The sequence below is a fragment of the Arvicanthis niloticus genome, chromosome 6, assembly GCF_011762505.2.
Source record: "Arvicanthis niloticus isolate mArvNil1 chromosome 6, mArvNil1.pat.X, whole genome shotgun sequence".
NCBI classification, from domain to species: Eukaryota; Metazoa; Chordata; class Mammalia; order Rodentia; family Muridae; genus Arvicanthis; species Arvicanthis niloticus.
In genome coordinates, this window is record NC_047663.1 from 51871208 (window position 1) to 51891409 (window position 20202).

A 20202-nucleotide genomic window follows, 5' to 3' on the forward strand; every position below is an offset into this window, starting at 1 on the left:
GGGGCGGTTAGGATTCCTAACACGCATGCGTTGAGACCCAGGCGTTTCCTTTGGAGGGTGTGGAGTGCAGGGTTCTGTATTGCGCAGTCGCAGGGGTCGCCCTGTAGAGCGAGCTGTCTATCAAGGGGAGGGAAGAAGAGGTTGAAGGGATTTAAAAAAAAAAAAAACCCGGTGAGCCTGCGCATTGCCGACTGGTTGGAAGCGCTAAGGGCTGGGAAGGGGCGGAGTCACGTGTGTGCGTCATTGGATGGGTAGGTGGGAGAGAGGGTGGAGATCGGGGAGGGTCCATGCGCTTGCGCAGTGCGGGGGTGGACGGTGGTGGAACTACCTAGCACGCTTGCGCGGCTGTCATAGGGCTGCTTGGTTGGTCAGTGGGGAGTTGGCGCCTGCGTACTAAGACCCGTGTGCAGCAGCGGCGGCGGCGCTAGAGGCGGCGGCGGCGGCGGCGGCAGCACAGTAGCGGGTTCGGAGGCAGCAGTTGGGCTCGCGGCGAGCGGACCAAGTCGAGTCAGTGCGTTCGCGCGAGGTGAGAGCGGACAGGGCGCGCCTGCGCGTAACCTCGGTTTGGGCCAGGAACGAGAGACGGAACTACGCGGGGGTCGGGGAGGGGGGCAAAAGGGAGCGGCGGCTATCGCCGCACGGGTTCGGGGAGGGAGCGGCGCGAGGTGTGGAGAAGCGGGCGCAGGGCCCGGTTGGCGCTAGGGGTGACGGTTGGGGCCGGCCGGGTGACGTTGGAGCGACGCAGGGCGGGGGACGGCGAGCCGCGAGGCCGCCACGCGGGAGAGGCCGCCAGGCGGCCACGCCGGGGCGAGGGCCGGGGCCCAGATCGGCCCAGACAGGGCAAAGGCTCCTGTGCTGTTGAGGACCGGCGCTGTGCGGCCACGTGAGGTGGGGGAGGGGGCTGTTCGGTGAGAGGGCATGTGGAGGGGGTTTGCGGCCGGCGGGGGGAGGGGAGACGGCATGGCCCTGGCCTGGCGCAGCTTTGGGGCAGGGGCGGCCGTGGCACCGGAAGTGTTCCCCATTGGCGGCTGCCCTCGGGGTCCGAGGCCATGCGGCCGAACATGGACCGGGGCCGCATGGCAGCACGGGGACCCCTCCCCCCTGGCCACCGGAAGCCCCGGGAGACCACATGGTGGGCGCGAGCCGGCAACCCCCAGCGCAAGGAGGTCTGGTATTTTTCGGGTTTCTCCGGAGCCTTGGATTTTGGTGTGCGGGAGAGACCCTACCCGTGGGTCTCAATCATCCCGCAGGGCCCGTTGCAGGCATATGTTAGTGCTCCCCAGCCTCATGGGCCTCTGGAGCTCATCCCTCAGCCTTCATGTGAACTGAGACGTCCAGCCATATGTAAGTGGTACTACTTTGCTTGGGAAACCGGGAAAAGTGGGGAAACTAAGGGCAGTTGGATTGAAGCCCAACTCTTTCTCGGCCCATGCCGACAGCGCCTGAAAGTAGTGAGCTTCTAGTTTCCCCTGCGGTGATCTTCAATCTTCACCTTGCCAGTACCTTCCCTGTTGTGTTTTGTTTGGGAGTTACTGTGTTTAAGAGTCCTTAACTCTACCAGCCTAGTACGATTTCTATTACTACTACCAATCTTTTGCTTTCATTTTATTGTCATTCACCACCCCTCACTCCCCCACTTTCTACTGACTGTACAGGCTGGGCCTGAAAAGCCGACAGAACTGGTGCATCCTGGGAAAAGTGGGAGGGCCATCGACAAAAGGCTGAGTTCCCTTCGGGAACTGAGATCGAAATGTTTGGCAGTGGGATCATTTAGGAAACTACTTTCTCTCCCTTGACTACATCTGCAAGTGCACGTTGGAGGCGGGAATCCCCCAAAGAGGCCTTGTGGTTTCCTGTACCAATGACTGGCTTGTGTGTGGACAGGGTTGGGGGGGTATAACAGCTGGGTGGGGCCTTGTCCTCCATCTCCACCCCTTCATTAGCCCCGCCCTTCAGCTGGCTCATAGCTGCTCACCTAATTATAGTCCTGGCAGTGTGTGGGGAAAGGGGGTGGTTGGTTTCAGTGGCGAGTAACACCTGAGTCCTACCCACGCCCGGGAAGTAGCCCTTTCCTCATCTCTGGGATTTGGCATCCCAACTCCCAGGAGACTTCCTTTCCCTAGCCACAACTTTAGATTTCATTGTGGGGGCCCAGGGGATCCCCAACTGTTTCCCCCCCCCCCAATACACCAGTTCTTCAGTATGTTTGACTCCAGTTTCAAAGCAGGAAACCCAACTTTCTTTAGGTGGGTAATGGAATAGGGGGAAGTGGAGGAGTGTCTAGGAAGGAGTGGGAGAGATAGCGTCTTGTTAACCTCCATCGTTACTGACCCTAGTTCTCTTCTTGGCTTTAGTGGGAATCGAAGCCTCTTAAAATGGCAGATGATTTGGACTTCGAGACAGGAGATGCAGGGGCCTCGGCCACCTTCCCCATGCAGTGCTCAGCATTACGTAAGAATGGCTTTGTGGTGCTCAAAGGCCGGCCGTGTAAGATCGTCGAGATGTCTACTTCGAAGACTGGCAAGCATGGCCATGCCAAGGTTAGACTCGCCTCCATCTTGCCTTCCCTGCAGCTCCACATCCCTGGGGCTCTGCACAGTGAATTGTTGATTCTAGTCTTGGTCCCTTTTGCTGTTGTAGTCCTTTGTTCAGCACCTAGCTTTTTGCTCCCATTCAAAGCAACTGTACCTAGTTTCTTTCATAGGGCACCCGTCATTCTTTCCTTTTCTCCCTCTTTGGGTTTGTGTATTTAGTTTCTTATTCTTGACCTTTTTATTCCTCGGGATTCTTGTCCAAGATTTCTCTAGTCAAGACCCCCAGGGCAGCAATCTGGGGGTGCTCCAGTTTGAATGCTCAGATCACTGTGCTGCTGCTCCTCCAAGTTCTAGCTTTCCTTTTGGGATTGTGATGTATCTCATATTCTCTACCTGCTGCTGATTGCCCTCTGTTCTTTGGCTTACTTAAGACTTGGCATTCTCTTCGCTTAGACTTTTCCTGTCTTCAGGAGTTGAACCTGACGAGTTGCAGTTTGTGTGGTTTATTCCCTATCCGTTTCTGACTTAACATTAACTATAACTAGGCTGCCTTGTTCTCCTTGCACAGACTCCACAGTTCATTCTGCTCTTCTCCTTGCTCATTGGCGTCTTCAGATCACTTACATTCCTTTGCTTCATTTTCTCAGCCTCTTCCACTTGTCTTTTTAGCCCATCATATGAATGTTGAAGAAACTTTTCCCTAGATACGTCCCCAGTGCAATACAATAGGGTCTTGTGTACTCCAGGTCCTCAAACTTGAACATCCTTCCACCTCTACTTTTCTAGTGCTGGGATTGCAGGCATGTGTCATCATGATTGCTTTATGTGTTAGTAGGCATTGGACCCACTGCCATGTGCATGCTGGGTAAGCATTACTATCACCTGAGTGGTATCCCTCAGTCCTTGCCAGTTGATTTGTATAAATTTCCATGTAAGTGAGTTCCCTAACACTGACTTTTCCCTCAGTTGTTAACCCTCAGGTAGTGGTCTTTTAGCTTCAGGACTTTTAAGGCTTTAGTATGTCTTTCTCACTTTGTTCATTTTCTAATTCCTTAATCTTTACCCCATAACATGGTATGCTCACTTCTGAGGCAGTGACACGGGTATTTGTCTCAAAGACTGATTTACTGGGTTTCTCCCTATGATGTATGTACGCAGGTCCATCTGGTTGGTATTGACATTTTTACTGGGAAGAAATATGAAGATATCTGCCCGTCAACTCATAATATGGATGTCCCCAACATCAAAAGGAATGACTTCCAGGTATGTTTTTAGGATGAAGATGGTTAGTGGCTTATGAAGGGTGGGGGGTGTTAACCTGCACCTTGTGGACCAAGGGAGGAGGGAGCTGGTGAAGGATATGTGTAGTGGAGGAAGTTGCTGTCACTGTAGTCGGTCCATCCATGCTCCATACTTAACTTACCTGTACCTGCTTTTTAACTTCATTCTCCCAGCTGATTGGCATCCAGGATGGGTACCTATCCCTGCTCCAGGACAGTGGGGAGGTACGAGAGGACCTTCGTCTGCCTGAGGGAGACCTTGGCAAGGAGATTGAGCAGAAGTATGACTGTGGAGAAGAGATCCTGGTATGATGCTCTCCCCTGCTTTATGTATGCCGCTTTGCTCCTTAGTTTAAAGTTCCTGACTTAAGGCATTTCTGGGTTGCCCTTTTGCTTTTCCAGATCACAGTACTGTCTGCCATGACAGAGGAGGCAGCTGTTGCAATCAAGGCTATGGCAAAATAACTGGCTTCCAGGTGAGTGAACAGCCTTCACTGTCCCCACACACTGTTGTCCTCATTTTCTGTTGAAGTTACTGTCCTATCTTAAACACGATTTCTTTCTCTTGCCCAGGGTGGCGGTGGTGGCAGCAGTGATCCATGAGCCTACGAGGCCCTTCCCCCAGCCAGGCTCTGCTCTGGTTGGGCCCTTGGCTGGACTCCTATTCAATTTATTTGACGTTTTATTTTGGTTTTCCTCACCCCTTCAAACTGTCGGGGAGACCCTGCCCTTCACCTAGCTCCCTTGGCCAGGAATGAGGGAGCCATGGCCTTGGTGAAGCTACCTGCCTCTTCTCTCGCAACCCTGATGGGGGAAAGGGAGTTGGGTGCTGCTTGTGGTTTAGGTTCCCCTCTCCTTTTTTTCTTTTTAATTCAATTTGGAATCAGAAAGCTGTGGATTCTGGCAAATGGTCTTGTGCCCTTTATCCCACTCATCCCAATCTGGTCCCCTGTTCTCCATAGTCCTTCACCCCCAAGCACCACTGTACAGACTGGGGACCAGCCCCCTTCCCTGCCTGTGTCTCTTCCCAAACCCCTTTAGGGGTGGTGAGGAGGGGGGAGGGGACACTATCCTTCCTCAGGCATCTGGGAAGGCCTTGCCCCCATGGGCTTTACCCTCTCCTGTGGGCTCTCTCCCTGACACATTTGTTAAAAATCAAACCTGAATAAAACTACAAGTTTAATATGAAGCCCCCCAACTCAAGTTGTTTATTTGTTGACTGATGAAAGATGCTTTAGAATCTGCCCTTTTGCCAGGCAGTGGTGGTGCAGGCCTTTAATCCCAGCACTTGGGAGGTGGAGGCAGGCAGATTTCTGAATTCAAGGTCAGGCTGGTCTACAGAGTGAGTTCCAGGCCAGCCAGGGCTACACAGACAAACCCTGTCTTGGAAAAAAGGAAAAATCTGGACTTTTGTGGTTTATGCAGCTGCATAGGAAGCAAATAAACAGCACTCGGGCGTGATGGTGGGTACATTTTGTACATTTTATTAGTTTGGGGCACATAAGACCCCACCCTGAGGGATGGAGGGTGGGCTGGAGTTATCTGGTGGTCACTTGTGATAGAATCGTGGGTTCTGGCTGTGTTGGATGAAAGGGAGTCGAGGGCCAGGTTGGCTGGTGGTGGCAAAGCCTGACTGGTAATGAATGATAAAAGAGTTTTATCAGTGGGTAAGTATTTCCTTGACTCAACACTCAATACAGGAGGGGAGGGGACGATGCAGTAGTCTATGTCGGTTTGATTACTAGCCTTACCTTTCCGGCTGCTTGTATCTGTACGGGGAGCTGGGGAGAAGCCAAGAGTCCAGGGGCTGGATGAAGAGCTTGAGGGTGCATGGGCCGCAAAGAAGACTAGAGGACAAAGCTGGCCTTAGGTATACTGGGGCTTCCCAGTACCAGTATCTTAGTACCTTGATTTCCCAAGGCTCCATACTCACTGAGTCAGAGAAGCTAGTCTGCTGGTTGGCATGTTCCATCTGTTTTTGCAAAGAGAGGGCACTACCAGGCTGGAGGAACCCTAAGGGGAGAAGAGAAGTTTGAACTGAGCAGACAGCAGTAGGAGTTGTGAGGCTGGGGCTTCTGCCCAGGGGTTATCACCTGTCTGGGTGGGCTGAAAGTGGCCGTGCACTGCATAGGGCTGTGGCTGTGGCTGAGATAGGTACTGCACCGCAGGAAATGCTGATGGAGCTGAAAAAGGTAGACTGTTAGCTTTTTGGTGTTCTTGCTGTTCTTCCCCTAATCTGAGGAGAACCAACACTCACCTCTGAGCTGCTGGCTAGGACTATAAGCCGGTTGTGTTGGCCCATAATGAGGTGGGGGCTGAGCAGTCCCATAAGCACCCCCTGGACTGCCTTGGAATTGTCCATGTTCTGGGGTTCCTGCAAAAGCAGCTGCTGATCCCACATAGTGCCTTGTCTAAGGGAAAACGAAAACTCACTGCTTAGAAAAAACCCCATATGTATATACCTTTATACTCAGCTCTGACATACTACATGCTTGGTATGTTTGTACTTCAATGATTGGGATGCCAGAAGATGGGTTTGGTGACAGATAATTGTAAAAAGTACAGGGGGAGACATGGAGGTAGGACCAGATTTCAAGACAAGTCTTGGTTAGTCTAATGACTTCAAAGGCCAGCCTGAAGAGAAGAGGTTAAAAATCCTAGAAGACTTTCCCTCACCGTAAGCACTTGTGGTCCAAACATCTGCTTGGCTCTGTCAGCTGCCATGAGAGTACCTGGGCGGTTGTGTCCTCCAGGACTCCCTGGAAAGGGAGAGACATTTCATGATGCTGAAATAAGCAGCAACCTCCAGGAGACCCCTTCTGTTAGGCGGTTCTTTAGTCCTCACCCTGCATGCTGAGGAGGTGAGTTCCTGTATGGACCGACAGGCTCTGCTGGTATGCAGCTGATGTCAGGGTGGTTAAGTCACTGGAGTGAAAGGAAGACAGGTCAGTTTAGGTGTCCCTCCTGCTATTAGATTCCTTTGTCACTGTGCCACTGCACTTTTACTTCTATCCATCCCATCACACCTCTGTTCCTTTCGCCTCCGTTTTTCTTCCTCATGCAAAACTTTTTTGAGCTGCAAGAAAAGCTGGTGCTTCTCCTCCTGTAGCGCTGAAAGCTTCTCCTGCAGCTTCAGAATCTGGAAGAGGAAGAGCAGATAAAGCAGGGAAAAGAAAGAAGCTAGAAACAGAAGTGATGAGAGGCTACTTACTTGTTCCTTGGTCTCTTCTAATGACATTCTCTCTTCCATTTCCTTTTTCTTTCTTCTCTCCTGCTCTTCTTTCATCTTCTGTTCCATCATCTTGTCCACCTCTTCCTCCTCTGAAGAATCAGAACGGGGAAGTGGCAAGGCGGTGTAAATAAGCTGAGCGTTAGACTGAAGACCAGCAAAAACCAGTTACTCCATCACAGCCACTGGGAGAACTTGGCTTCATTAGGTGCTCTCCAAGGTCCTTCCCAGCCCAGGGTTCTGGAACTTAGACTGGGCCTCTTCACTCACACCCCGAAGGCGCCGCTGCCTCCCTCTTAGCCTCGCCAGCAGGCGCACAGCTGGGCCCATGGATGGGGGCAAGTTCGTGGGTAGCAGAGCCACCCTGGGCCGAGTGTCTGTCCTCCCGCTCTGGCCCAGGCTCACCCTGCCGTTTGCGCTCCCGCTCCATCATGATGTGCCGGTGCAGAGCCCTGGCCATGGCGTTGGAAAGCTTGGGGCGCTCCAGGAGTGCGGGCATGATGCTGTTGGTGACGCCTGGGCAGTGGGCACCCGACTCTGTCACTGACTGCCAGACCTCAGGCGGGGCCTGCAGGGAAGTAGGAGCTCAGAGGGAATGCGACCCGCCGAGGCGGAAGCCCGTCCGCCGCCCGCTCGCCACTTCGATCACGTGTCCCGGGCACCAGCGTCCCTCCCGGGTCTCAGCCTCAGCGCCGGCGCGCGTGCAGGGGTCTTAGGCTCCGTGCCCCCGCCCCTCCCTCGTAGCCCTGGCGCCAACCCCCCTACCCGCCTTCTCGGCGCTTTCTCCGTGGCCTCCGGCGCGCCTTGGGCCCCACGTCATATCCGGCGGCCAGGATAACTCCTTCCGGAGTCACGACGGCAAACGGCTCAGCGGGTTGGACGAAAGGAAAGGCGGAAGCGCTTAGAGACGGGTGCCGGGATGTCCAAATTCCATGTGGGTTTACCGAGAGGCCTGGGAAGATAAAGCCCCTGGAACTCTTCACCTCGCGAGGCCGCAGAGACAGAGGCAGAGGCAGAGGCTCTGAAGACAGTATTTATTGGCTCCTTAGAAATCAGAGTCAGTAACAACTGTACAGAGGGCCCACAGCTTCCTCAGGCCGCCTTCCCTTACCCACTCCCGCCCCACGGCGCCCTGTGGCCACGGAAAAAGCAGCTTCTTGTGGGCAGAGAGACTCCTTTGGGATTCACAGTAACCAGAGACAAAAACGGAAATAAATTAAGTGATATGGGGGAGGGTAATAACGGGGAGTCTTGTTCCCCAAGTCAGTGCATGAAGGGGGGACCCAGAGACCGGAGCTGGGCTCCCTACGAGCTTCCTCTCAGCAGAGGGAGTGTGCTGGGCCCTGAATGTAGAGATGTGCTTCACACCTGGTCTAAATCAAAGCCTGTCTACGTGCTCCTCCTGCCAGGAAAGCACCTGTACATGCCGCAAGTCACTGGAATGAGGTGGAGGCAGTCGTCACTCAAGAGTCCTGGGCTGTGCTTGCAAGGAGTAGTGGTGTCTCGCCCCTTATTCCACCCGTACCAGCAGGGCATAGAGAATTGTGGCTCCCTTCTCCTTAGTGACCCACTCAAGTTCCGATGGGCTGAAGTGCTGGTCAGGAAGTTCTCTGAGGGCCGCAGAGGGAGGCCCAGGAGTATAGGAGCCAGGGCGCACACACACCTGAAAGGCCACCTGAGCCTGGTGTGTCCGCTGGGATTTTGGGTCCCGGAATCTGTTAAGACAAGCAGAAATAAGAGGAGAGTAAGGCTTCTAAGACCCAATGACTGCTAATTCTGCTCTGTCTACCCAGGCCTTGCTGTTTTCTGGGAAAAGCTCTCACCGTGAATGGCTTAGCACCAACTATTTTGTGTGTATACTACTCTCCTCCTGCTTAGCTAACTCCTCCATAGCCCTATTCATGTGGTTATTTACCCTGACACTCTAGTTCATGTCTTCCCAAACACTCCAAGTGCACTTCTCGTCTACTTCACCCACTTTCGTGAGACAGTATAGGGTCTCTACCAGGCTGGAGTCAGTCTCCCTAAATAAGGGGGGGATAACCTTAAACTTCTGATCCACTAGCACTGCCTCCTAGTGTTAGAAATTTATTACAATGCCCAAGCACATTTTATGCAGTGCAATGGGTCAAACCCAGCAACTGGTGCAGGACATTCTGAAAGACTTGGTATCCATATACATTCAGGAAAGCAGGCATACAGATGCACTCATCTAATCTACACTCAGCATGCAGGTGGAGACAGGAGCCAAGGCCAGGTGAGATATACCAAACATGAGTTTGAGACCAGCTTGGAATACCTGACATCCTGTTTTAAGAAAAAAAACAAAAACCACAAAGGGGGCTGGAGAGATGGCTTAGTGGTTAAGAGCACTGACTGTTCTTCAAGAGGTCCTGAGTTCAATTTCTAGCACCCACATGGTGGCTCACAGCCATCTGTAATGAGATCTGTTCCCTGTGGCCCATGCCTTTAATCTCAGAACTGGAATCTCTGGGTTCAAGGCCAACTTGGTCTACAGGATGAGTTCTAGGACAGTTAGGGCTACACAGAGAAACCATGTTCTGTCTCTGTCTCTGTGTGTGTGTGTGTGTGTGTGTGTGTGTGTGTGTTACAGGGAAGGGGGGAGGAATGATCACAGGTCACGGAGTGACAAGCCAGGGTGGGAAAAAGGAGTGTGGTGGGAATCCTAAGCACCCAGAAGACCCTGGGACCTTGCAGACCAAGCCCCTAGTGCTCTTCACATGTACTCACTGCACTTTGGAGGCCAGGGTCTCTGCCCCAGCATACTGAAGGGAGGGGGAGAGCAACACTGGAGGGGGCTGCTCTTCCCGGGGAGGTGCACAGTTCTCACCAGGCTCCTCAAATCCCACCCCAGGCTCTCCCTTCAAGGGTCGGCAACTCAGGATGGAGGTAGTACCTGTGAAGAGACCTGGGTGAGAGCAGCCCCATGATTCCTCCTAGGATCTGTAAGCCCAGCCCACTCTATGATACCTGCTCCCAACTCCCCTCGGTCCAGCACCCTCCGTACAACTGCTACACTGCTTCCATGATATGCCATGTGCCACTTCTTTGTTAGTGTGCCAGCTTCCAGATGAGGATTCACTCTAAAAGCACAGATAAGACAGACAAGTCAAAGGTCACTGGCTCCTCAAGATCATCCCACACACAAGGAGCTCTATCATCTTTTCCCTCTTGGGACTCTTCCTTTCTCAGGGAAAATAGCCCAGAGGAAAATACATGCCTGTGGCCCATATGTACCTAAGATTGAACCTGCACCATCCAAAAGGCAGGGCATATTCCCGGGGAGGCTCTCCTCGGCGCCTATGGGCCTCATCCCCTCGCAACTTCCGGCAAGATTCACAGTAGCATAAGCTACGCTTCGGTGGAGGCATAAAATAATCTTCTGTGGGACAATGATTGACAGACAAACTTGGTGCTCTGGTCCTGGGTCTCAACCGTAATACTGCCCTCTAGCCAGTGTCCAGATCCATGGGAACGAGGCAGGCTCTAGAGGATTAGGACTCACCAGGAAGCAACAGCAGTTCTTGGAAGCGGGAGCAAAGGGCATGGTATTCGCAGCTCTTTAAAGGGCTAGCAGCAGGCGGTGGACCCCAGCACACACTTTCTTTGATACCTGGAAGAGCAAGGGGAGGAAGTCATAGAAGGTGGGCTGGGAAGTACTGGATGGGGCATTGATGAGCAGACAAGGGCAGGATACCATCCCTTTGGGTTAGCGCACCGTCTACCATATCGGCTTTTTCCATGTCCCCTTGGGTTCCAGCAATCTTCCCACTGGCAGTCCCTGGATCAGGGCTCACAATTGTCACCTGCAGAGCAAAGTCCCGATTGACACATTCCCAGATTCCTTTGTGAACCAGAAGCTTCCCAGGCTCCCAAGACTCCCTTTTCCTCTTCTCTGTTGCCACTAACCTGCTCACACTGTCCATAGAGGTCCACAAGTGCATGGCACGGCTGGGGCACATCTGGTACAGCTACCCCTTGGTCAACCCCGTTGATGTGGAGATGGAGCCCTCCAGAGGAGTCTAGCCGCAGTCCCAGGATGGTGCCTTCAGGGCAAGTGTCAAGATTTGGCCCAAACTTCTCACAGATCTGAGAGGAAAGACCTACTGTCTTCAGACATCAGCCCCTTACCACCACCACACCAGTAGCCATCCTGCCCATTCACTCTTTCTAGCTGCCAGTCCCTAAGCTTTGCCTGTATCTTTGCCCATTGCCTAGGCTCTAGTCCCAATTCATTTACCTAGAGTGCCCCTTCTTACTTCCAACTTTAACACTCTCAATGGCAGGAGCACAGGAGGAAGCAATAGGCCAAAGGTTGTCCAGGTAATGACATGCACGTCTCCCTTTTGGCCAGCACCTCTCCATTCAGAAGCTTGGGTCACTTCATTCTTCCTGGCTCCCTCCTCACCTTCAGACCATTGTGGAAGACACCACGGCCCCGCAGGAGCCAGGCTGCCCGTTTAAGGGCACAAGCAGAGGCAGGGAAGTTAAGCCTTTCAGGTGGGCAGGTGATGACTCCCAGAACAAGAGAAGACGTCCACTGTCGGTTCAGGAAGTCTATTCGAACCTGCGTGAGAAGGAACTAGTCCATATGCACAGCAAACAGACAGAAGCCACCCACCTACCCAAATCAGTCTGTACCAGAGTGTGTGACCTGCCTGACACACTAACCCTTCTTGATGTTTGTAGAGAGCACAAACTATCAACTCACATATCTCTTTTCTTCTTTTGCTGCTGGGAACAGAATCCAGGTCCTTGTACATGTCAAACAAATGTCCTACACTGAACTACACCCCCAAAAAACATTCTTTCTCTTTGAACCCTGGTCTGCTCCTAGAGACTACTTTCAACTAGCTTTTGTTCTTTTAATTATTTTTGTTGTTGTTTTTGTTTTTCGAGGCATTTCTCTGCATAGCCCTGGCTGTCCTGGAACTTACTATGTAGACCAGGCTGGCCTCAAACTCAATAAAGATCTGCCTGCCTCTGCTTCCAAGTGCTGGGATTAAAGGCAAGTGCCACCACCACTCAGCTCAGCTGGCTAACTTCTTGCCTCTCACCCTGGAGTAGTAATAGCAGCTAGGCAGGAAGAAAGGCACACCTGAACAAGCATATGGGGCACCAGGGGCTGGCTGATGACAACGATGCCCTGGTTGTAGCTGGCCACCCGAGTGGCTGTACGGTTCCCGTTGGATAAGAGGATATTTTTCCCATGGTTCTCCAGGAATTCAAGGGCTGTGGGCATAATCCCCACTTGATTCTGGACCTGGTGTGGAAATACAGACTGAACTGCACAGAGTATCAACAGCAGGTTTTACCCACCACATTAAGTATACACAGAGTTCAACTATGAACTCTGCTGGACTGGTGAACATAGATCCCACTACCCTGGTAACTGGTAGCCTAGCAACGCAGCAGGCCCGACTGCAGCCTCTTACTCTCAGCCCATGATCCTCGCCCTCATCTTCTTCCTCGCCCTCACTGCCAGTGTCTGAGCTGGGAGAGGGTGGCTGGGTGCCTTCTGATTCCTCCAGCCTTGTGGAGCTCACAATGGCCACACTGCGTACTGGCCCGTATAGATCCAACACAGCCCACACATTCTGGGAACAGAGATCAAGAAAGCAAGTCAGAAATCAGCACAAGAACTCTAACCAATTAGTCCCTCTCCAAATCCAAAGAAATTCTTAGACCTACCTTGGCAATGCCAGTGGCAGCAGGCCCCATATCTTCTCCATCTACCAAGATGTGCATTGTGTCATCTGCACACCGACGAATGCCCACACGGCTTCCCACCTAGATCCAAGGTTCAACAAAGACATCGGCTCAGTGAGCTGTTTTTACTCTCACTCCCAGCCCCCAGTGCCTGCTCCAGTGCCAGGCGCTTTACCCCTAGTCTCTCGAGGTTCCGGCCATAGTTCATCCTTTGGAGGTGGCCATCACGTCTCACTTCACAGCTGGACACCATCCAGGTGGTCTTTGTTCGGAGTTCAGGCAAGGAAGGAGGCAGCCCCGGACCACTGCCTGCCCCAGGCCCCATGTCCTCAGGTGCAAGTGTGGTCAGTCCCAGCCGGAGGGAGCCTGCCCACTTTTCATCTAGCTCTTCCACTTTCACCTGTGCGAAAGGAAACAGTGGGTGGCCCTGTCTGATGGGCTGGTAAACCCCCTTCACTTTCCCACAGCCCACCTCAAAAACTTCTTCAGCCTTGAGCTCCTTGGTGCTGAAAACGAGGCCATGTGCATAGCCAGCCACACGGACTGCCCGTGTGCCATCCTCCTCCAGAGTGACATTCTTGCCACAAGTGCTATGGAATCGGTGAGCTACACCTGCCACTGTGGATAGATGTTTGAAAAGGGGGTAGGATTAGGGTAACTGCCTTCAGATAGGCTGCTGGTGAAGCTTCAGCTGAAAGCTAAAGGCCCATCTGCCATTATCCATCAAGTCCTCTGGACACCTTTCACCATAGTAAGACCCAAGATGCCCAGTGTGTGATCTTAGACTCTGGGAGTCAGGGAAAAAGTACCCCCCCTGCTCAAAAACATGTACTGAGTACTTGCCACCGAGCCTTTTCCCTCCTTAAGCAGGTACCTGGGGAATGCAAGGGGAATGACTTCTCAGTGGCAGTGTTGCTAGTTGCCAGGCTGTTGTCCATGGGGCCAGTAGCATTGGTGATAGACACTTGGACACACTGGCCATAGAGATCCACTACTGCATACACATCTGTGTAGGAAACAAGGCATCAGAAGCCTGAGGTCCTGATCGATCTGAGCAAAGTGGGGCAGGCTGGAAGCCAGAATAGTCACCTTTACCCGGAGGCAAGCCTGAGCAGGCAGCGCCTTGGTCCTGTCCATTAATGAAATAGTGCAGGTCGCCCTTAGCAGTTCGCATCATGCCAATGCGTGCACCTGTGCCCAGTGCGTCCAGATCACACCCATAATTGTTGCGCATCGTGTTGCCATCTTGCATGATAGCTGTGCCACTGAGAAGACAGGAGGAGGGATTTAGCTTCTCTGCTTTATCACTAATTGGCTCCTACTCAGTCTCGGCCTGTCAAAACCATACAGTGCTGTGGACATCAGGCATAGAGACTTGATCTTGGTCTGAGGCCCAGTCCTGTCTCCTTTGCCCCAGAATTCACACAGAGAAAAGCAGGAACTACTCCATGGGCTACTTTGATGGGAATTCCCAGAACGGAGGAGAAAGGGTATTAGGTCCCAGAGTCTTCCAGTGCTTATGGCCACCACAGGCCCAAACCATGCTTAGTTGTCTGATATATTACCTAGCTCCACCCATCCCTGCCAAGCTGGATTCAAGGGTAGACAGCCTAACCTCAGCATCCATGTATCATAGTCAATGTCAGTCATGGTGTTGGGAAATTCTAGGTCTTCCGGCCGAATAGCAGTCACTCCTGGGAGAAAATGGAAGGTGAGAAACGATCCCCAGGACACAGGCATCCGGTACCCTAAAACCCCTGCATCGATGGTCCCTCACCAGCTTCAATGGAGCCTGACCAGCGGTCTACCATTTTCTGGATGACAATCTCAAACAGTTCTCCGTCCCGCAGGGCTCTGTCAGGGAGAGTGGGGATCACTAAGGCCCTATGTAAGCAGGGCAGTGGGACAGTGGGAACACAAAGGTCTAGAGACTGACCGGTTAGAAATGACAATGGCATCATTGAACTCGCTGCGGCAGTTATGGCGGAGAGCAGTGCGGCCACCATTAGTGATGACTGCATTACTGCCATGCAGCTGGTGAAAGCGCAGGTCGGAGCCCCCAACTGCAGAGGATGGAGAACTGGGAGACATCTGATTGTTTCCTTCAGGGAGTGGCTCAGAGACTGGAGGTACCTCTGCAATAGTGATTATCACCCATTAAGTCTCTAGGTGTCTTTAAGGATTCCCAAGAGCACCCTAATCCTTTACCCCAGCCCTGTCGGGCCCTCACCCACGTCATCCACAATAGTAGCCTGGGCAGCCTGGCCATAGAGATCAACGACAGCATAGACGCCCGGGGGTACATTCCAGGCAGCAGGACCCTGAGTCATTCCATTGACGAAGAAGTGGAGCGTTCCATCTTCCCGCCGAACCACGCCCACTGTGTCCCCTGCCTTGGAAGAAGGGGCTGGAGTGAGAAGTCAGGCAGAGGTCCTGCCTGAGATGGTCCTGCATCTACCGAGTCTCCCTGACCCTCCACATGATATCCAGTTAGTATGACTGCTCTCTCACCTTGAGGCGGTCCAGGTTGTGTCCATATTCATCAAGGATGGTTGTCCCATTGTGCATTACCCCATTCCCAGTCATCATCCAGGTCCCTAAAGAAACGGAAGTGGCAGAAGATGAGGAACAAGGAACAAACCAGAACCTTGGAGCAGCTTCTTCTCTGGGACCCTACATCAGCCCCGCCCTTCTTGGGAGCTCACCAGAGCGTAAATTGGTCATAGTAGAGGGCAACTGGAGGTAGGCAGGGTTGTGGGTAGTGACACCAATCTCAATGGAGCCAGCCCATTTGTCCACCATCTTGTCAATGCGCACCTGGAACACCTCTCCATCCCGGAGGGCTCTGCTGCTCAGTACCACGCCATGATTGAAGTCATCAGTGGCACTGAGGACACAGCGAGTGGAGACTCAGCTCTCAGCACACTGAGTGTGTCAAGCCTTAAACCAGCAATGTTAGTCTGATACCCACTGCCCAAGACAACTACCCAGACCTCTTACTCCCGGAAGTCTCCACCTTTCTGTCCAGGACTTCCATACCAGACACCCTCCCATGTTCCCACCTCAGTGCTCCTGCACCCTTTTAGGGGCCCCTTGCAGGTATCTCCCCATTCCATGGGTCATACTGGGGCCTCAGGGCAGTGCGTCCCTCGTGGGTGATGGCTGCCTTCTGGCCACAGTTAGGATGGAAGAGCAGGCGTTCAGGTTCTGCCTGGGCTGCAGGGGCAGCACGGCGAAGAGCACCCTCAGGGGACAGAGCCCTCAGGATGGCATTGTTCCGGCGGAGACGGTCACTGTGGTTATTATTATGGACTATGGTAACTTTCACAGCCATTCCATACAAGTCTACTACGCCATATACAACTGGTGGTGTCAATGGAGTAGCTACACCTGCAGAACAGAATGTATGAAGACTCAAACAGAAGAAGAGCAAGCATCACAGACAAGGATGAGGTGTGACCCACTGATGGCCCTGGGCCAGCAGTCTTTCTTACCCTGATCGATGCCATTAATGAAGAAGTGCAGGGCAGAGCTGGACTTCCTGGTGAGACCGATATGATCGCCCTCCTAACCAAAGGAGAAAGACTCTAGAATTCAGCTACATTCGGGCTCAGGCTTCAGCAGTCCTGGCACTTTCTACCTCCCCACTCCACAGGGGCACCTACTGAAGAAGTTCACATAAAACCACTCTTGGGCAGGAGCCGGGTCCCAACAATTCCACATTTCCCAAATACCCAATGTAAAGTAGGTACTAAATTAAACTATTTTAAAAACAATCTTTTTTTGTTTTCCTCTAAAATGCCGACCTACTTAGTGGTACTTGGGCTAGAGATGTAACTCAGTGGTAGAGTACTTGCTAAACATGTCTAAGGTCCTAGGTTCCATTCCCAGCACAAAAGGGAAAAAGGCACAACAAGCATATCTGAGATCCTGTTAGATAGCCTTGCTTTCTCAGAAGAAGCTTCATGCAGAAAGGAACTTGTTCTTGGTTCCGGGGACACTGCCTCATGCCCTGCTTCCCTGGACTGGCCCAAACTCCTGTGCTTCACACTCACCTGCAGTTCATCCAGACTGAACTCACAGTACTCTCGGCGAGTACCCTTGCCATTGGTCAGAATCCCACAGCCACTCATCATGATGGTGCCTGTAAAGAGGGACACCCAGTTAGGGAAAGGCTGCCTTGATCTCATCACATCTCATCAACTCCAAGCCTGTGTTCCTACCCCTCCCCTGCTGGTACCTGACTGCAGGTTGGTCATGGTGGCTGGGTACTCCAGGCTATTGGGATTGTGGGTGGTGACACCAATCTCAATAGAACCAGACCACTTGTCTACCAGCTTGTCAATACGGATCTGGGGATGAGTGAGAACAGACATGTCCAAGAAATATAACAACAGAAGACAGAACCTCAAACCCTTGGTTCTTCACCAGTCATTGCTTTAGCTCTAAATCTTTGGCAGGAAGCTCAGCCAGACTCCAGGATTCTACATACCTCAAACATTTCATTATCTCGAAGTGGGCGGTTGGTCATGACAACCCCATTGTTGAATTCATCCAGGGGCCTCCGGCGCTCAGCCGTTTTATTATTGTTGCTGAGTTTGATGAGTGTTCCACACTTCTCATGAAAGAGCAGGGCGTCATTGGAAGTGAGGATGGGAGAGGTGGCAGGTCCACTGGGTGCCAGTCCATCCCCTGCTGGTGGGGAGCTCAGGTTCACATTAAGGAGGCCCCCATTGTAGGCAGACAGGATGGCGTTGCTCACCACCTCAGACAGCTCCATGCTGGCAAAGTCTGTAGCAGCAAGAAAAAAGGAAGTCAAGACGAAGTGCTATCCCCCCATAGCTAGCTTGGGACCCTCTTCTCCCTACCCATCTCTTAAATCCCACCCTTGTCCACCTTTCTACCCATTCCCCTGGGCCTCCCCGAAGCCCTCACCGTTATGCGAATCAAGGCTGTTAGGGAACGTCTCCGGCCGTGCCTGCGCTGGGGACACCATGAAGGCTAGGGACCAGGTAGGATGGAGGGGAATAAGGGTTCAGCCCATGCTTCAGGGCCCAGTCAGGAGACCATCTCTTCTAACCCCTATATTCCCCTGTAATAGGCTCTGGACTCAATGGCCCTCCCCTCCCCCAGCTGACTTGTGACTGCTTTTGCCCCATTTCTTCAGCCAAACCTCATGTTTCTCGGAAGTTGTGTTCTCACCTTCATCCACAGAGGTCCCCTGTTCCGACAGGGCAGAATCTTCTGGAGGGGCCAAGGGCTCAAGGGGAGGTGTGGGGACAGGAGTAGGAGGGCTGAAGCCTGGCTCAGGGGGCAGCACAGTGATCTGGGTGCACTTGCCATAAAGGTCCACAACAGCCCAGACACGAGCAGGCAGGCCTGTGGCTGCCACACCACAATCCCGCCCATTCACCCAGAGCCGGAGCTCCCCAGTGGCTGTGCGTTCCACACCCACACGGTCCCCTTCGACAAGCTGGTCCAGGTCCTGGCCATATTCCTCCAATACAGAGCGCCCGTCCCGTAGCACTGAGCAGCCTGACACTACCCAGGACCCTCCCTTCAGCCCAGTGGCACTGCTTGGGAAGTCCAGCACACCGGGATCCAGTGCTGTCACTCCAATTTCAATGGAGCCACTCCAGGAGTTGACCTACGAGAGGGTGGTGGACAGAGTTTCAGTATGGAATCCCATTGTGAGAAGCCTCTCACCCTGACCTCTGAGGCCACTGACATAGACACACAAATAACGTTTTGGACCTAGCCTCCATAACGATCTGGACCCACAGGCTCTCAACATCTGTGTGCTGTTGTCTGCTGTCAAGTGTCTTACCACACCACCCCTTTACCCATTGAACAAGCTGGTTAAACGCCCTGGTTTTAACCTGACTTCCTCTTATTTTTCAGTCTCTGTGGCTCCTCAACTGCTCCAACCACATGCTTCTTAGGTTCACATCACTCTTATTCCCAGCCCCAACCCTCTCGTAGGGTAAGGCTCCACCCAGATTCATTCTCTTCTCTTTCCAAATTCGTTTTGGAGTCGAGCAAGTCATACACATTTTTTCCCCACATCTCCTCATCTATCTTTCTGGCTTTGGACGTTTGTTTGTCAATAGTTTGTGCTTTTTACTCCTTCTCTACTCTCCCATCACATCTTGGGCACCTGTCTATCTTCCATCACTGAGATCGTGATAGACGTGTTCACTAGCCATTCTAATAACTGGGCCCTGTATCCCTGTCCTGCTTCTGGGTCCTGAGGAAACTCATTCTCCTTCAGAGTGAATGTGTCTGCTCCATGTTCTTTTCCTTTCTCTTCTCGGGTGCACTGTAGTCTGCTGGCTCGCTAGCGGTACCTGGAGACTTGGTTGGAAATGCAGACTTTCTGGCAGTTCTACCGCTTCTCCTTCTCGTCCACTCCCGCCACCCTCCACACCTCGCTTCCGCGGCCCCAGCTTTGCACCTTGCGGTCGATGCGGACGGTGAAGACGCGTCCATCGCGCAAGGGTTCTCGGCTCAGCACCAGCCCATGGTTAAACTCTTGGCCCGGCTGCTGCCGCCGCGCTGTGCGCCCACAGGCCGACAGGCTTACCAAGCGCCCAGTGCGCGGGTGCAGCTCCCCGCCACTGCCGAGACCCCCGCTGGACCCCAGTCCTGGTCCGCTGCTGCCAGGGCCCCCACCCCCACCTGGCCCCGGCCCTGGCCCGGGGCCTGCCCCAGAGCCCCCACTCCCACCCGACCCCGCCGCCATCGCCGCTGATACCGCGGCCGCGCGACAGCCGCGCTTGGCGGCACCGTGGCAACCGCGGTGGACAGACGCCCCGGGGGAATACGGCCGGGGGCTGGGGCCTGATCTGCTTTACGGCACTGAAGCATCCAAAGCTAAGGAACCAAGGTCTATCACGAGGGGAACGGAAGGACGACGGGGTCGGGGGTTTGCTTTACGGCACAGCGGAACGACAGCGGCTAGGAGAGACTGAGGATTTAGGCTGCTTTTGCGACAGTGAATGGAAGAAACGCCCGCCGCAGGCGTATTTGCGACGGAGGCGTGCGGCGCCCAGATACACTTTGCGACGTCGCCCGGCGCCGAGGTCCCAACCCTTGTTGGGAAAAGCGACATATTAAAGCATTCGCTTTAACATGAAGGATGGTGGCTTCCCCTCACACTGCACGCTTTAAGGCGATGTAAACGCTATCTTCGGGACAGAAAATGTATAAGTCCACGTCTCAGCCCTTCACAATACCGAGACCGGAAATGTCGCAACCAATCACGCATCACACCACTCCTTGTCCCAGTCCTGCACCACTCGTCGCAGTCTCCGCGATCCGACCCCACACACTTTGCATCACACCTCTCCTATGAAGCACAGCGAGCTGACTGTGGGGGAACCCGCACATAGTTCAAGACCAACTTGAGTCAACGAAACTCTTGGATCTT

At 53.2% G+C, this 20202-nt stretch overlaps 3 protein-coding genes across 11 annotated transcripts; 1 reads left to right on the plus strand and 2 right to left on the minus strand.

The window, feature by feature from the left end:
- The first annotated feature begins 304 nt into the window (after positions 1-304).
- Eif5a (eukaryotic translation initiation factor 5A) lies at positions 305-5012 on the plus strand. 4 transcript variants are annotated; one of them, XM_076936493.1, is made up of 7 exons: positions 342-526; positions 1251-1344; positions 2355-2540; positions 3693-3797; positions 3989-4120; positions 4217-4290; positions 4388-5012. In XM_076936493.1, the coding sequence occupies exons 3-6, from the start codon at positions 2376-2378 to the stop codon at positions 4277-4279; spliced, it is 465 nt and encodes a 154-aa protein (XP_076792608.1). In that variant the 5' UTR covers positions 342-526; positions 1251-1344; positions 2355-2375; the 3' UTR covers positions 4280-4290; positions 4388-5012. The 4 variants fall into 4 exon arrangements, with proteins under 4 accessions (XP_034361683.1, XP_076792608.1, XP_034361685.1 ...); XM_034505794.2 differs by lacking the exon at positions 342-526 and adding an exon at positions 742-888; XM_034505792.1 differs by lacking the exon at positions 1251-1344 and having other exon boundaries at positions 305-526.
- Positions 5013-5272: 260 nt separating this feature from the next.
- On the minus strand, positions 5273-7985 carry Gps2 (G protein pathway suppressor 2). 2 transcript variants are annotated; one of them, XM_076936488.1, is made up of 11 exons: positions 7813-7985; positions 7449-7611; positions 7026-7135; positions 6841-6953; positions 6660-6739; positions 6491-6573; positions 6072-6225; positions 5908-5997; positions 5748-5827; positions 5566-5661; positions 5273-5447 (listed from the first exon to the last, which is right to left on the minus strand). In XM_076936488.1, the coding sequence occupies exons 1-11, from the start codon at positions 7861-7863 to the stop codon at positions 5364-5366; spliced, it is 1104 nt and encodes a 367-aa protein (XP_076792603.1). In that variant the 5' UTR covers positions 7864-7985; the 3' UTR covers positions 5273-5363. The 2 variants fall into 2 exon arrangements, with proteins under 2 accessions (XP_076792603.1, XP_034361681.1); XM_034505790.2 differs by having other exon boundaries at positions 7809-7955.
- A 78-nt stretch (positions 7986-8063) lies between these two features.
- Neurl4 (neuralized E3 ubiquitin protein ligase 4) lies at positions 8064-19530 on the minus strand. 5 transcript variants are annotated; one of them, XM_034505788.2, is made up of 29 exons: positions 19228-19530; positions 17976-18420; positions 17709-17774; positions 17266-17564; positions 17014-17125; positions 16829-16917; positions 16268-16340; positions 15899-16163; positions 15479-15660; positions 15285-15370; positions 15004-15166; positions 14710-14908; positions 14551-14627; positions 14389-14467; positions 13869-14038; positions 13648-13779; positions 13246-13391; positions 12949-13173; positions 12756-12854; positions 12500-12661; positions 12163-12327; positions 11473-11631; positions 10974-11153; positions 10783-10870; positions 10570-10677; positions 10302-10446; positions 10035-10147; positions 9795-9960; positions 8064-8758 (listed from the first exon to the last, which is right to left on the minus strand). In XM_034505788.2, the coding sequence occupies exons 1-29, from the start codon at positions 19513-19515 to the stop codon at positions 8554-8556; spliced, it is 4686 nt and encodes a 1561-aa protein (XP_034361679.1). In that variant the 5' UTR covers positions 19516-19530; the 3' UTR covers positions 8064-8553. The 5 variants fall into 5 exon arrangements, with proteins under 5 accessions (XP_034361679.1, XP_034361678.1, XP_034361680.1 ...); XM_034505787.2 differs by having other exon boundaries at positions 13863-14038; XM_034505789.2 differs by lacking the exon at positions 17709-17774.
- Positions 19531-20202: the final 672 nt, after the last annotated feature.